The sequence below is a fragment of the Hirundo rustica genome, chromosome W (assembly GCF_015227805.2).
Source record: "Hirundo rustica isolate bHirRus1 chromosome W, bHirRus1.pri.v3, whole genome shotgun sequence".
Taxonomy (NCBI): domain Eukaryota; kingdom Metazoa; phylum Chordata; class Aves; order Passeriformes; family Hirundinidae; genus Hirundo; species Hirundo rustica.
Genome location: NC_053487.1, coordinates 5,019,055 through 5,035,220, shown reverse-complemented (window position 1 = coordinate 5,035,220; position 16,166 = coordinate 5,019,055). Strand labels below are relative to the sequence as shown.

The window sequence follows — 16,166 nt, the reverse complement described above, 5'->3', positions numbered from 1 at the left end:
TCCACCCTATTCAAACTCTTAGAACTGGAACATGAATGTTTAATGAAGATGCCTCGGAGGAAGAACCCTCGAAATCCCGAGTCTCTCTCAGCGATCCAGTGTATAAAAAGAGGCTGCTGCAAGCCAGAAATGTGAACTTGGGGGATAACAGACTGACAGAGTGTGTTATCATTGTTCACCCAGCGGCGACCCCGGGCTCGACGCTGTCCTTTTAATTGTGGCTGTCTGAGACTGTCATTTTGTCTCTCAATAAAATTCCAAATTTTGATTTATCGAATTTGGTCTATCGTATTTATTACATAAACCTACACTCTTTCAGTCCGAACGCATTCCCCCTTTCCTGTCACTACATGTATTTGTAAACAGTCTCTCTCTGTCTTTCCTGTAAATTCTGTTCAGGCACTGGAAGGGACAATTAGGTCACCCCGAAGCTTTCTCATCTCCAGGCTGAACAATCTCAATTCTCCCAGTCTTTCCTCATATTAGAGGTGCTCCATCCCTCTGATCAACTTGGTGACCCGCTTTGTCACCAGCCCAGCGGGCTTCCAGGGATGAAGAACCGCGGTGCTGGTGTCCCATTCTCGACACCCGCCAGTGTCTTAGACCGGGTCCCCTCCCCTGCGGGTCTTTTCCCGGCAGGGAGCTCAGAGGAGTTTGTTAAGACGTTCAAGTTATCGAGTGCCGAGCAGGAGCTCGTGGAGGAACAACGCACCCCTCACAGAGCCGCCCTTGAAGAGGCTGCGGCCGCGACCGCCATGTTAGGGGACCGGGCTGGGCTGGGACAGTGCCTCGATGCCTCATGCAAATCTGTCCCCCATCACAGCGCGGGTGCCTCAGTGCCACACTCAAATCTGCCCCTCCGGGCGCAGTTCAAGGCGGGCCGTGACGCAGCACGCCGGAAGTGAGCGGGAGGTGACGGGGCGGGGCCGCCTCCGGTGCCTCAGCAAAACCCTTCCGGGTGGGGGTGGCCCTGGCGGGCGGGTCCCGCGGCCGAGGCGGCGATGGCGGGAGCGCGGCGGTGACAGAGCGCAGCGGGGCTGGGGCCGCGCCGGGCACTGACGGGGGTTTCGCTCCCCCCAGGACGGGGCGGGAGCAGTGGGGCTTCGCCCTTCACCTGAGGCGGGCCGGGGCTATGCGAGGGCCGTGGTGCCGCCTGCCCTAGGCCCGGGCCCGGTGGGGAGCGGCGAGCGGGGCCCGATGCGGGAGTACAAGGTGGTGGTGCTGGGCAGCGGGGGGGTGGGGAAGTCCGCCCTGACGGTGCAGTTCGTCACCGGGACCTTCATCGAGAAGTACGACCCCACCATTGAGGACTTCTACCGCAAGGAGATCGAGGTAGACTCGTCTCCCTCGGTGCTGGAGATTCTGGATACGGCGGGCACCGAGCAGTTCGCCTCCATGCGCGACCTTTACATCAAGAATGGTCAGGGATTCATCCTCGTCTACAGCCTGGTCAACCAGCAGTCCTTCCAGGTAACCTCTCCTGATGTCCCGTTCTTTGATGGAGCCGGCACTGCCCCGAGGAAGGCGCTGGGCCGAGGAGGAAGTTTTAGGGGTAGCCACGTGTGCGTAGGATCGCTTTATCTCCGAAGGGCAAAAAGTGTAAATGCCCAGCTTGAAAGCGCATGATGGAAAATTGCTTGCTTTGCAGGTACTTATCGGGATGCTACCCTTGTCAAATCCCACGCAGTGCTGGAGAACAATGACTAGCTCCTACTTCCCCAACAGAAGTCTCTTGGCGATCCCCTTTTGTGAAGAAACCACTCGATATTAAAATCGAGACTTCCCCTTCCAACCCCTTCTCCTTCCTAAAAGGCATGTTTCTGTAGTTGCTCTTGAAGAGAGTCTTATTGTTCTACAGTTGTGACTTGTTAAGTGAGCTGCTATTTTCTGCTCTCTCCCCCCAAAATATATTCCTCTCCAGTGTGAGCTCGATGCTCTCACAGCGTAGGTGGAGTACTGGAGAGAACTAGCTATACATGATAATTTGTGGATCTGGATTTGATTTCTACTATTGAAACTCTCCAAAAAAAGGAAATGTCTCACCCAGTAACTGGTCTAAGCTACCTGTAGAAACAGGGCTTTGTTTTTGGGCAATAAGTGAGTTTAGCAGCACTCCATGCAGCGCAGGGATTTGCAGCTCCTGCCTTGGCTTGGGCTGCTGTGTGTTCCAGCTGCTTGGCAAGACCTCACACACCCCCACTGTTTGCTTCTGCTGAAGGCTAAACCTTATCTTAGCAGAGGCTTTGAAACAACCCTGTGCAAGCTGAAGGCATGCTTATCTCTGGAAAACAACAGCAGTGACATTGGGATGCTTCTGCTCTCATTTTCACAGATTTTTGGGTTCCAGTGAGCCCGCATTATTTGAGGAATGGATGTGCAGTAATCCACCTTGTTAATATTTAATTATTCCCATCTGTCTGTAGTATGTTCGCTCTGAAAGCTGTAGGTATAAACCACTCTGCAGTTCTTTACATAGTGGTAACTTCAAACGCTGGGATTGCTTTCTCTCAGAACAATGCAGGAATTTGTAGTACTGATAGTAACTTAAAAGACTCAGGAGGCAGAGGAGGCTGACTCAGACTTGAATAAATGCATCTCTAGGTAATAAAATCTCTTTACAGCATCTAATTTGGCTACTTACATGTGTTTAAATGTGTTCACAATGAATTATTCTAAGCATTCCAGGACTGAGAAGGCTTTATTTAAATTGACGGATTTCTCAAGTTGTAAACTAAGCACAAACTTCCTAAATGGTTGTGTAATGGCGTGCCCCTGCTAGGGTTACAGGTCCTTAGACTTGAGACAACTTCTTCAGAAAGCTGAAACCAGCCTTCAGAGCAATACCGTGTCCTCCTCCTCAACCGACTGTCTGAGAGCACAGCAGTCGCTTTCTGTTTGTATATGCACATAAATTCTATAAAATGTGCATGCTTTTATATAAAAGAAGTAACTTAGTGATAGGTAGTAAATTTTCTCTGAATTCTAGATCTGTGTGACTATGAGTTTAAGAAGTCTTCTGATGTATTTTTAATGTTCAGTTGCATGTGAGGGTTATTAAAATGTGTTTCTCTGGTGGTTCTATAGTAATTCCATGTGATTCCTTGCATGTACTAACCAGCTGGATTGTTTGACCAGGACATCAAGCCGATGAGGGACCAGATTGTCCGGGTGAAGAGATATGAGAAAGTTCCTCTGATCCTAGTGGGGAATAAAGTGGATCTGGAGTCTGAGAGGGAAGTCTTATCTGCAGAAGGCAGAGCCCTGGCTCAGGAGTGGGGCTGTCCCTTCATGGAGACATCAGCCAAGAGCAAAACAATGGTGGATGAACTGTTTGCTGAGATCGTCAGGCAAATGAACTATGCCTCCCTGCCTGAAAAACAAGATCAGTGTTGTACAACTTGCATCGTCCAGTGAGAGAAATTAAGAAAAACCTCAACCATGGCCATACAGAGCAGGTTGGTGAAACAGTCATCACTAACTGAGGTGCCTAAATATGGTGTTTTGGTAAGAGATAAAGTGACAGGGAGTCTGAAATGAGGCAGCCATTCTCCAAAAGAGATGGGAGCTTGTGCACATGAGTGAGTCAAATGGACTTCTTGTGTTACCTCAGTAGGGTTAGTCAGGGAATGCTGCATTTGCTTGCAGTAATTTTACAATGACACAAAGTGAATGATCTCATCTGCACCTATTTTGACTGTCAGTACTGTATTTGATGCTGTTATTCTGCATAAGTGCTTTGTGATGTGGTAGGTTTATTCTTGTAGCTGGTATCTGAATTATTTTCAAGTAATGGGAGTTAGCTTGGAGTTCAATGGGATTATTGTGACCAAGTTTCCCAGTAGTTTTTCTGAGACTTTGAGCTTGTTTAAAAGAAATAAAGTTCTGTAGTACAGAACCTGACAGTACCCTTCTGCCTTATCAGTGGAATAAGTTTCTCTTGCAAGAGAATCACCCTGAGTAGTGAGAAGTGGCTTGAAACCCACATGTAATAGTCAAAGGTGTGCACAAAGTGCTCTTCATCTCAAATCTCCAGAGCAGAGAACAGACTGTAAAATGGCTTCCCAATGTACCACTCTCCTTTCCCAGTGACTTGTAAGGGGTGTGATGAGAGTGCAGCTTTCAGAGGGCCCTCTGTAAAGCTTCCCCTGTGTCAGGTGTTGTTTTTTTATTCTTTTCCTCCAGGACAGCTGCCTTTGGCCTTTCACGTGTAGTCTTTTTCAGCATCTTTTTCACCTGACTGAATGGGTCTGTTCTTCCCCCGATGTGCATTCCCATGAGGTTGTTCTGAACCTCCCCACAGTCCTGTTTCCCCTGTAGCTGTTGCAGGTCTTGTTTCAGCGCTGGCTCGAATTCATGTTACTGCAAAGTACCGTTGGTGTGCTCTGTATGCAGCCAGCTGGTCCCTCAGACCTCCAGTTGTCTGTTGGACCTGTCTTTGCAAACAACTCGTGATCTCTGAGGGCAAGTGCAGGAATGAGGGAGGATGTGGAAATTCAGGGGAAAGAACTGCCCCTCCTGACAGCTGCACTGCTTGAGGCTCAGACTCCCCCTGCCATGTTAGTAACTTGCTTAACTCAAAGGAGCTTTTTGTGTCTGAGTGACAAGAGGGAAAATAGGTTGTTACTGGAAGCTTTGGACCATGTATCCTCTTTAATCTTGAGTGCAAGGTCAGAGAGTGAAGTCTCAAAGTTGTCTTTGAGATTGTTATCAAGTGTTTTGTAAATATAAAGTTTTAGGTGCTCGTGGCCCTAGCACTGTCATGCTACAGGTAATACACGATGTTTTTATCTCCAGTTCTGTGAAATTAGGAAGGGCTGCTGTCACTGTCTAAGAGGTGTGTGTAAGTTTGAGATTTGCTTGTTGAAAGGTGAGCAAGCTTGTTTTGGAGCAGAGGAAAATACAAAAAACGTATTTTATTGTACATTAATCACACCTGCAGAGTATAGAGTTCTAGGAAGAAATGAATCTAAGAAATTACTGCCTTTTTTTTTTTTTTTAGTTGAGTGCTGCGGGGGTAGTATCCTGAATTGCATATAGTAATGCAATGTTACAGCTATTTCTAAGGCAGCTTCACAAACAAGATTATGTGGACTAGAAGTATCATGCTAAAGGATATGGCAATCCCCTGGGTTACTAATGGTTCATCTTGTGCAGGTTACTGTCTTAAACTCTGACAAAATCAGACCTTTCATCCTTGAAACTTATAGTTCTGGAATTGATTGCTTCCAAGGGAGGCTTTGTAACCTATCTGTTTCTGGATTTAGAACATTTAATCTTAAAGGTGAAATTGAAGAAGGGGAGGGCCATGTTATTCCTTTGAATAACTTATGCCTAGATTTGGTGGGTTTCTTAAACATGTTCTTGCTTCAGAAGAAACATTTGTATTCTTATGTCTTTCTGAGCTCTTGAGACAGAGGATCTAAGCTTTTGTGATAGGGATTTCCTCTCCTTCCTTCTGCCTGGCTTAAACAATCACCCCAAGCCTTTAGCAGCAAACTGCTTCCTTGCTTCTGGGGAATGCTGTCTCTGCCCAGTATAGTCTCATCACCTGTGCCAAACAAGTCTTTCCTTCCTGATCCATTTCCTATTCAGTCCAGTTCTCACCATGTCTGCAACTTTTATTACTCATTCTGGCTTTTCACAGGCTTCATGCTCTGTATATTTTATTTCAGCCTAACACTTTTGGGGTACTTTTCCTGTCTCCCACTCTATCCTTGTTCTTTGATTGAGTGGATGTAGGATCTCATTAACTTTATCGTAAGCCTTTGCTGCTTGATAATTTCTGTCTGATGTGCTCTGGTAGGAGAGGTGCTGATGGTGTCTTGTGATGGCTCCAATCAGCTATGTAATCCTGCTTATCTGTGATCCTGGAAACAATTGCTGCTTGTCAGACCTCTGCTTTAGGAGTAACCCCTCCTACGTAAATTGAAACTGAGGAAGTAGAACCGGCTGTCTGAAAATCTGTGTGTAGGAAGTGGGCTTGAACTGTAGCTGTGTCCTGGGATCATCATCATAATCGCTGAGTTCCGTAACCTGGCTGTGTCCAGGAGGAGTCTTGGGTGTGTCAGTTCACAGAGCAGTACATACAACAGTTTGTGTTCTTGCAGTTCTGGTGGGGGTGGATTTTTTTTTTTTGCTGGGCCTAACTTTGCCTGAGGCTGTTCCAGTCTAAGTTTTAAGTCACAGGCACCACTTAACCTCTTTTTGGTGTTGATACCTCGGCCTGTCTGTCAGCTGTGATGCGTAGGTTCTTTCATGACATTTTTCAGAAGCATTTGCTAAACTGCTGTTCCAGTCAGCTGCCTTGGATGAGATGAAGGATGGAACATAACTGCATTGTCAGGATAACCCATAGTTCCTTTTAAAAATGTGTGTTCTCATATCCTGTTTCCCACCTCCCCTTTCCTGTTTCTGCAGTGGTCTTCTGTTGTTTTGCTCTTGCATTCAGAGATAGGAGAGTTCCAGGACCTGCTTTGTGTTCCTTGCTCCAGTATTTCTCTTGAATTTTCAGTATTACACTGTTTTGTATTTTGAATCTTCTTTAAAGTATGGTACCTGGTACAGTGCTTGTGCACTAAAGTCTTTCTGATACTAATAGAATTGGTAACACCTGAACATTGGGATGAGAGCCTGATTCTGATTAGTGATTTCTGTCTCCTGTGTTCATGAGTAACTGGTATTAGCAAGGTTGAAGGAAGAGTATTCCTCTTTAGGAATAAAAACTGAAAGTGTACTCTCTTCTGGTCTATGTGGCTGTGCAACAGAGACACATTTATTATGCTATATTGTCTAACTTCCCCTTCTCTTCTGCCGGCTCACAGAAGAGACCAGAGAGTGGTATAAAACATCACAGGCAAATGAAGCCAGATAAGATATCATGTAGTGTTAATTTTAGTAACTAAACACAAATGGAGAGATGACAAATCTGAATTGGGAGGTCCCTAACCTGCAAATGCAAGGATGCTGAAGGGCATGTGGAGGAAAATATCATTACTTCATTTTTCTGTTCTTACTATTCACAGCAATTCTTTGCTGGCCACATTATTGAATACTGGGTTTAGATGAAGTTTTTGGGATGGATCTAACTCTGGTAGGATGAAGAGCTACACTGTAAATGGTTTGCCTCTTCTGTGCTCTAAGCAAAGATAAAACATTTATTAAGCAGGTCTAATCCATCCCCATTAGCTAAATGTTGGTTCACTGCTTTTGACAGTACAGGGACTCTCTCTGTCTAAAATTTGTGGACCAGCAACAGTGTGTGGGGTGGGAGTGATCTCACCAGATTGGGAGAGAATTGCTGTTAGTTGGAAAACATACAAACAAACAAGAAAAACCTGGCTGTTGGCTCCTGTCAGGGCAGGAGTGCTGCTCATGAATGTTGGGATTGACCAGTTGTTAGGCAAGAAGGGGAACCCTGGCTATGTCAAAGCATTCTGTCATGACAAACTGTTAGCTGAGAGCAAATCAACAGCTGTAGAGAAATGGTGCAGTAGGAAACTCTCATTTGGAGAAATTACTTCAAGAATTGAGAAGGCTCCTGAAAAGCCATGGATCAAGCTAGAGTGAAGTACATGCACATACATATGACAGGTTTCTGCAGACTGAGCTTCGCCTGAGACTTTTAAGATATCTCTGCAGATAAATCCTGGGAGCTACAAGCAAGTTATCTGAAATGCAAAGATGTTTTGATTACATTGATAATGTGTTGGTGTGCTTGATTGAGGATGGTGGTGTACAACTCTGTCCCTGCTGAGGTTGTCTGAATGCTAAGGGGCTATTTTAGGAGTCATTTAGAGGGTCTGATTGCTGGGAACACATGTCAAAACTGAGTTAGTTGGCTCATCTGCCTGTTCCCAGAACTTGTGCTTGGCTATTGCTGTATGTTACTGGGTATTATACATACACTAGGTCCTACATTGGTGCATCTCTACAAGAGAACTTTCTGGCTTTTTTCCTGGCCTTTTCAGATCTTTAGATGTAATTTCATATCCCACAGCAGCAGCTGTTACAAAGTGAATAGCAGTAGGTTGTTACCTGCTTGCCTCTTGTATTACCATAGTTAGTGGAGCATTTGGGGAATGCTGCTGTGGAAAACAGTCCTTTGTAGCTCAGAATGGAAAACTGGCTGTTCCAGGCAGGGGAGAAGCCGTGTTCACTTTGGATGCATATTGAATATAGTTTTCATTAGGTTTGTTCTTTTTTTTTTTAATTGCAGATAAAACTCAGAGGAAACTTGCACAGATGCTGCTTTGGAGAACTTTCAGCCCAGGTTGCAGAGCTGAGCCTTGGTAAACCTGATGTATGGCACATTGCCATACATCTAAGTGCATAAGGTTGGTGGCCTCCAGGATCTACACCCCTTAATCAGAATGCTTAGCATGTTTACCATAAGTTTTAAAATCTGTTCTTTATCTATCTGTCCTTTTATAGCTTTCTAAGTTCATATAATGGCTAATATGCAAGAGCTCATTTTTAATATTTTAATTGATTTCTTTAATCAATTCTGAACTTGTATTTATTACTTAAACTCAGTATTACCTACTCAATGCCTTTTAAAAGAAGAGAGTTTTAATGGAGAATAAATTGAGCCTTAAACAAATGGTTACTTCTGTATATTACCTCACATCAGTGCTTTTTTCTCTTTGCAAGGTTTTCTCCTATAATGTAGCTGGTCATTCTTTGAATTTTTGTTTACGCATGACAGTGTCATGGAAAGATACTGAAGGCGCCTCTGTTGTATGGATGTAGTATCCCTTTTCTTGGCGAATGCAGCTGTGACAATGTGTTTGCAACCAGTCTGATTTGACAGTAGGGATTACTTGGAATGGGATATAAAGTCTCCAGTTGATGTTTCTCACAATCTCGGGTTTCTTAATTGTACACAATTGTAGCATTGCAAAATGACAGCACACTTTTCCTTCTACTGAGTTTCTAAACTTGCATGTTTACAAATTGCTTCTCTATGCCTTCGAAAAGGGATAATGTATCCTTCAAAACGGGCTCTATGCCTACCCTGTCAGCTCAGCTTTGCCTGGCACAGTAAGAGACATCTAGTAGACCTCTGCATATGTAAATCTAATGCAAATAAGATCACTTTACATTTTATAGTTCCTAATATTTGTCTTTCTAAATAATATTTTTAAGCAATATTTGTTAAAGGTTTTCTTGCACTGTCACAAATTGCTTTTTAGTTTGTGCTTTTTTTCCCCCGGTAAGCAAGTTTAATATTAGAGACAGGTTGGTGTAACAAGGGGAAAAGCACCAGGTTTCAGTGATACTAACTGCAAGCATGCTTTAAATAGCTGTTGCCTTCTTTATTGTTTACCTGATCAACATTTTCTCTGAATACTTGAAAATTTTAACAATAACACATGTATAAAGAGCAGAATGAAAATGTACAAAGAACAGACAAAATCTTTTTGTTCACCTTTATTATCGTGTTGCATACATGCAAGCTTTTTATAGCAGTGGTTTAAAATGTGTAAATTTTTTTGCAGAAATTTAATAACTGCAGCTCACCTACTGCACCAAAGTTCTAGGTTTTTAGGAGCCCAGCTTTAGTCGTTTGAACATGCTTCTAGAAATGTACATTCTTTCCCTGTAATAGCTAAATATCTATGAGAAAAGCTCCAGTAAAAGCAGTGATGGATATATGAGGTTAAGCAGTTGAAAACTCACAAGTATTGTGGATGATGGTATTTAAAACAATAAAAGATCACCACTTACAGTATCTCAATATTAATGTGTTTTATTGGTAATAATGCAGGCTGACTTTACAATATTAGCAGAAATAAAGATTCTGTGTCTACATTCAGTCTTGAATTTGAATCCTGAAAAGGACACCAGGATTTCTGCCTGGTTGTTGAAACACCTGATTCTTTTTCTGTGGGGTTACTTGAAATATTTTTTTTCCTGTTTGTACAAACTTTATAAACAGGCTGAGGCTAATACTTAGGTTTTCACTTTATTATCAGAATAAAACCAAACCTTGTATTCAAGGTAGATTTTTTAAGTGATGGTTGTTGATCTTTTTTGTAGGTTGTAAGGAAGTAATAGGGTATGAAAGTAATTCATAAAGATCCTAGTTTTCCTTTGTCTAAGGAGGAAAAAGTTGGTTGATATTGATCAGTGGTTCATTCCTATGGGTAGTTTTCAAAGCAGTGTTCATTTTCATTGACCTCAGCAAAAAAAAAAAGAAAAAGAAAAAACAGAAAACAAAACAACAACAAAAAAACCCCATAAAGAACCCCTTAAACTTGAACTAGTTTAGAGTGACAGCACTGGGAAAATGAGAGATGGTTTCTTCAGCACACGCGGGGGAAAAAGGGACCAAAAGTTGATTTAGGCTTCCTCGATAGTTTGCATGTGAAGTTGCTTATTAGAGTAAGAGGCTAATAATAAATGCAATATGTATTGTCTTTACTATGGCATCTACTTAGGAGTTGTTCAAATCACTGCAGTAGGGCTCTACAAATAAAAATGTAACATAACAGTTTGTATCTAATGTACTGTATCTTTATCAGTGATAAGTGAAATCTGGAATAACAAGTGCAAAAATGGAACAATTACCTATAATGCTTTGTAAAAAGTTTTTTCCAGTAGAATTCATTCTTGTCATTTTGTAAGACAACCCTACAGTCCACCTGTTTGTAACTTTTTTAATAAAATAGATACCTGTATTACCAAACTGGGGTGAGTAGTCTGTGTTCAGTTTCTTCTGGAGTGGGCTGAACTGACAAGCTGCTGCTGCTTTTTGTTTTGCAGGTTGTTTTTGAGGTCCTGGTTGTTCTAAATGCAGTAACCACATCTAAATTGTCTTGAGTGAGTCCTGGTGTGGGGGAACAGGTTGTACAGCTGTGCCCCAGCTGGGTGTAAAGCTCATGATCTTGGGTGCTCTGAGGAGAGAGAAGGGGGAACAAGGGCTGTGCATTGTCTTCCTGTGCAAGGCAGACATTCCCTGAACTGGGGGCTGGTTCAGAGCAGCCTCCTCACAGGCCAGTGTGATGGAGCTTTGTTCAAAATAAATCTGTTTGTCTTGTGCGAGCCTTTAACGTTCTTGTTTTCATGCAGGCTTTATGTGTGTGAAGATGGCCGCAAGTCCTGACATCACCTTGCAGTGTCTGTAGCTGCCCTCCAGCCAGAGCTGACATCTTTCCACCACCCTGGCAGAGTGAGTGCTCCTGGAGCTCTGCCACAGGAGAGGCACAAGATTTTTCCAGAAAACCAAAGTGCCCAAAGCTATTTGATAACAATTATCTTAAATGCTCAGTAAAAGCCCTGAATTTGCCAAGTCAATGATTGTCATCTGGGCCCTGTAACAAAAAGTGCATCTTCCTCAGGACATACAGTACTATGTTTGTAACTAAAGCTGTGTGTTAATGGAAAATGTGATTTCAACTTGAGAAAAAGTTGATACCTTGGTACCTTCAATCCTCAGCAATGTGTCAACAGGCAAACCCATGTAGCCTGCTCACCACCCCTCCTCCAGCTGAAACAGCGTTAACCTTATCTTGTAGGTAGGTTTCTGTGCCGTTTCTTCTTCCTGCTCACACTTCCTTTGCTGAAATAGAGAAGTACTTTCCATCTTGAGATGAAAATGATAGAGAAGAGCAGGATGTACTTCTAAGTGATTCTGGGTGAAATGTCTGCTTCCCTAACCTAGCTGAGAGGTGAGGGTGAAGCATGCCCTGTTCTCATTAGTGTCACTGAGGGTGGGAGCTGACACTTTAGGATCAGTCTGCTTTGAGGTGTTACTACTGGGCTCATTGCTGTGTGTCTGACTTCTCATGTGTTGTAAAAGTCAGAATGCAGCAATAATACTCCCAATTCCTGATGGCACTCAGTGTAACTAAGGAAGCTGCTTCCTGTTTCCACTTGTAGGTTGGGAAGTGATGTGAGTACAGCTGTTAAAACCCCTGTGACTTACACCACTGGTTTGTTTCCAGGTGACAGTGTAATACAGGCTGGGTTGGGGATTTTAAGGAAGGACATAAGATTCTTATTTAAAGCTATTGTCTTTCAAAAGTCTTGATGCTGAGAGTGAACTCAGTTGCTGCTACACAGACTTGTGTAGCATCCTTTGTTAAATAGGTGTGGCAATGTCATGTTGCTCTGTCTGGTTTTGGGGCTATTTATATAGTGTTTCATGGCAGCTTTTTCTTTGGTCTACCAGGTCTTGCTATACAGGTGCCTTCAGAAATCTCCCAGTGTCCTGCTTCCCCCATGCAGCCAGGGGACAGGGATGTCCCCCCAGAGCCATCAGAGATCAGGAACCAACTGCAGCACAGGTGAGAGGCCTGTCTCCACCCCACTCCCCCAGCCAGCACAGGTGACACATAACTGTGTCACTGCCCAGGGCAGAGCTGGGCCCTGCAGCCTGGCTGAGTGTGCAGGGTTACAACCCACAGCCAGGACAGAGAGACCCTGCCAGTGTGGAGGGTGAACTGCTGGCCCCACCTCCTGTGGAGCTGCATGCTGGCATTATTTGCCTCAGGAGGCTGGGCTGTAATTACAGTGTGAAACTAGGTGGAAGTGTCTAGTCTTAATTAAAATGAGATAGGGGTTCCAAAGCAATACGTGTTGACCTGTGTGAGTTATCTGTGCTGGAAAGGCAGCAGCCTGGGTAGTTGCTGGGGCTGGCTGAGTCACCGCTCACTCGCTGGCTGGAGGAAGCCGAACAGCTTCCGGAGCTGTGGGCAGGCTCTGTCAGGAGATGACATGGCCCAATGTTCTGCACTCTGAAAGTGAAATAATGTGGATTTGGGGTGTTTTACATGGCCACTTGTATCTCTGCCTGGTCAATACAGCAGCAAGGAGCAGAAAAGGACTCTGAGCTGTAAATCAGCACAGTGTTCGATTCAGAGGTGATTTCCCACTGGCAGTAGTGTGTTGGTGCTGCTGAGGGCAGCACTGAGCTTGGCTGGCAGTGACTGTGCTGATAGCAGGATTGTAAGGGATGAAACTTGTTTTCTGTGGAGACAATGTATTTAGTATGGAATCATCTTACTTGCTGCTGGTGCTCTCCTTCAAAGCTGTTTTCTTCAAGTCCCTCCAAAGGGTCTGGAGCAATAACTGAAATAATTGATGGGAAAGTCTCTCATGTTGTAGGAACCTGTAAAATATTCACTCATAGGGGAGGATTTGCTGCTTGTTTGATTTGTGGCATGTATGTGCTCCTTGGGTGTTCTGCTGGTTCAGTCTGAGTGTGCTGTGACAGCTCTCTTAGCAGTGCCTTACTTCCTCCGAAGCATATTTCTAGTGGTTAGGCTTGCGTGGGATTTGAGACTCCACGACACTGCCAGTTACTGGGTGACCTCAATTGTTCTTGCCTTGGAAGAAAAATCATAACTGTAGCACTTCCCTCCTGGGGGCATATGGGGAAGGGTGTGTTAGAGATGTGGAGGTCCTTGGACTTGCTTGGAATCAGATGCACCAGCATTGTAGACTAATTTTGAAGTTGGACTTCTTGCATGTAAATACATAAGTGGACTAGAACTTTAATAACAAAGTTGAAAAATTCTCAGACTTATGAAAAGGATTAGTATTTCATACATTTGTGAGACTACAATGTAACTTGTTCAGTCTTAAGACTTATGCTTCTACTAAAAGGTTTGATTTATGACTGCAACTCAGTAAAGCAAACAGTCAGCTTTCTGGGAAATTTCTGGCTTTTCCAGAAATTGTTTCTTTTTTCCTGCCACTAGGCTGACTACTTCATATAGTTTTACGTCCTTAGAAGATCTACCTTGACATTACATTTAAATTATTGGGTCAGCCCAGAAAAGAGAAAATACACTTGCTGTCTGTGACATTCCTGAAGGGCTACTTGTCTTTTTGGGAACTGGCAAGATAGGATGATCAGCCATCAGCTTGGGATTCATCCTACTGCTGGGACAGATCTTGGACCCCTTTTCTTCAAATTAATAATGATTGTGTAATCACCAACAGCCTGGCTTCTGTGGGAAAACAAGAAGAATTTAACAGAATTTTCAGAAAGCTGATTTATGTTGGAAAAGAGAAAGCTGCTCACAGAGCACACATAAGTGCTGGAGCAAGTTGCACCTATGTGGGGTGGTGAAGGATTTTCTAAGATGATATTGGATAACCACTGCTGGAGGAAGGAATGTGTGAGGTGTGTGTAGCTCCCTCCCTCTGCGTGTTGGGCTGTCACGTGGGATCTCTAAAATCCCTTGTGGTGCCGTGTCTCAGTGACCACAGTCACATTACTGATCCTGTCATTATTTTCCATTCATTATTCCAGAAATTAACACAGCCTTGCCAAATGCTCTAGGTCTAATCTCAGTAATGCAGATGTTTTAATAGGTTAGAGGAAAGATTTCAGCTGCAGGGCCTGCCCAGTGTCAGGCTGCAGTTAGACGTGCTTGCGTGTCCAGCTGCATTCCTTTCCTTTCAGCTGTCTGTGAAGTAGTTGTCAGCACAGGATCATCCGAATGGCTCCATCTTGGGGCCCAGTTTAATAATCTGGAAAGGTTTTGTGAATGTACCCCTGAGACCTTGGGACAGTCACAATGTAGGAATGTTTCCGAGTTTTGGAAATGTCTGTCTTGTAGCTGCCACCACCTGCCAGAAGGCCCTGGAAAAGGAGCCATGAAGTGGGGCTCACCTTTGATCACTACAAAAGTAGCAAGCTCCCAGCTTCAGGTGGATACTGCTCTGTTGTTCTCCACTGCCTGTTGTGAAGAGTGGCTTTAACACACCTTTCCCTCTGCTATGAGCTGTATCCCTGGAATTTGGTGTGCCCTGGTAGGATTGAAGTGTGATAAGGGTTTTTTGAGAAAGAATAAAAGGAATTTTAAAAAAAGAGTGGGGATAGAGAGGTTACCTGGGAGGGAAGTGTTAATAAAATTCAGGATCAAGATCCATATGGTAGAATGGGTCTGATCCATTGGCCTGGAGGTACCTGGAGAACATGTGTGTTTCTTTGTCTAGGTGTAATCAAGGCTTACTCAATGAGAATTATTTGTCTTGAGCCAAGAGGGAAACCACATATTTCATGAAAATATGCAGTATAGTTCCTTAGAACTCTATCCTTTCTGCTAGGATTCACCTGGCATTGCAGACTCCATTTGCCAGCTTTCTCAGACAAAGCCGTTTGCTGTAGGATCCTTCCTGATGCTCAGCAAGGGGCCCAGCAACAACATGTGTGAAAAAATAAAGGACAGCAAAAAGTAAAGGTACCAGCCCAGTGCTGTGCACTGCTACACAGGTGTGGTGAGGTGCCTCTTCCCCAGTCACGGAATGCTGTGTGATGTCCAAGTCCTTGGAGGCATCAGTGCTCCTTTGATTCAATACATTTAAGAGCCTTTCTCTTGCTGCTTAAATTGCTTTCTCATGTCTTTGAAGTGACCTGTTTGAATTAAACATCACAGAGTGCTTTTTATATAGCTGTGCCAACAACACAGTGCAACTGGCTTATCAAAAATGACATAAAGTTGTCTGGATATCACCAGAGTCAGTGGTATTTAGTTTCTTATACAGCTTGTGCTGTCATTTGTATTTGCTTAGAGCAAGCTGCCTTTTGCAGTCCTGGTAATAGTTTTTACATGACATGTAAAATCTGAAAAAGGAGAAAAAGTCAGCAATGCCCATGGATGCATGCTGGGAATGTGTGATTGCTGGACTGACCTGCTCATCCCTGCACACCAAGTCCTCTCCTGTGTTTGTTGTGGGGTACTACCAACACCATGAGAGGGAGTGTGGAAGCAACAAGTGGCTTGTCCTGGGATGGTTGGGCTCAGTGGGGCGGTGCTCTGGCCCCGGGGGTCAAACATGGTGCGGCACAGGTTGAAAACAGAACAGAAATGGAAATAAATTTATATTTCAGGGCTTCAGGACTTCAAAGAATGTTTTGCACTTAGGATTAATTTTTCTCAGGTGTCTGGAATTGCAGTTGTGCTTGGAGTCTTTAGTGCATAATCGAGGTTATTTGGGATTTCCTACTCTGTTATTGCAGGTAGGTAAAAAAAGCCTCTTACCTTAGCTGCTGAAGCTGAAATAAAAATATAATCACAAGAACAAGATTTGCTTTTATTCTATGATTCCTTGAGCATGAGATTATGTACTAATTTTGCCTTGGATGGGGCTGGGGCAAACAAGAGGAAAATGCTGCTGTATAATGTCACCTGATATCAAAATGCTGCTCAGAG

General features: G+C 43.8%; 1 protein-coding gene across 1 annotated transcript; it reads left to right on the top strand.

Annotated features, from left to right (window-relative positions):
* Positions 1-937: 937 nt before the first annotated feature.
* RAP2C (RAP2C, member of RAS oncogene family) lies at positions 938-10,687 on the top strand. The gene is made up of 3 exons (XM_040088831.2): positions 938-1,470; positions 3,136-3,455; positions 8,216-10,687. Exons 1-2 carry the CDS (start codon positions 1,198-1,200, stop codon positions 3,412-3,414), a joined length of 552 nt encoding a protein of 183 aa, XP_039944765.1. The 5' UTR covers positions 938-1,197; the 3' UTR covers positions 3,415-3,455; positions 8,216-10,687.
* Positions 10,688-16,166: the final 5,479 nt, after the last annotated feature.

Coding starts and splice junctions, on each gene's coding strand:
- RAP2C (XM_040088831.2), top strand. CDS start 1,198: ATGCGGGAGTACAAGGTGGTGGTGCTGGGCAGCGGGGGGGTGGGGAAG. Junction 1,471..3,135: donor TCAACCAGCAGTCCTTCCAG/GTAACCTCTCCT, acceptor TTGTTTGACCAG/GACATCAAGCCGATGAGGGA.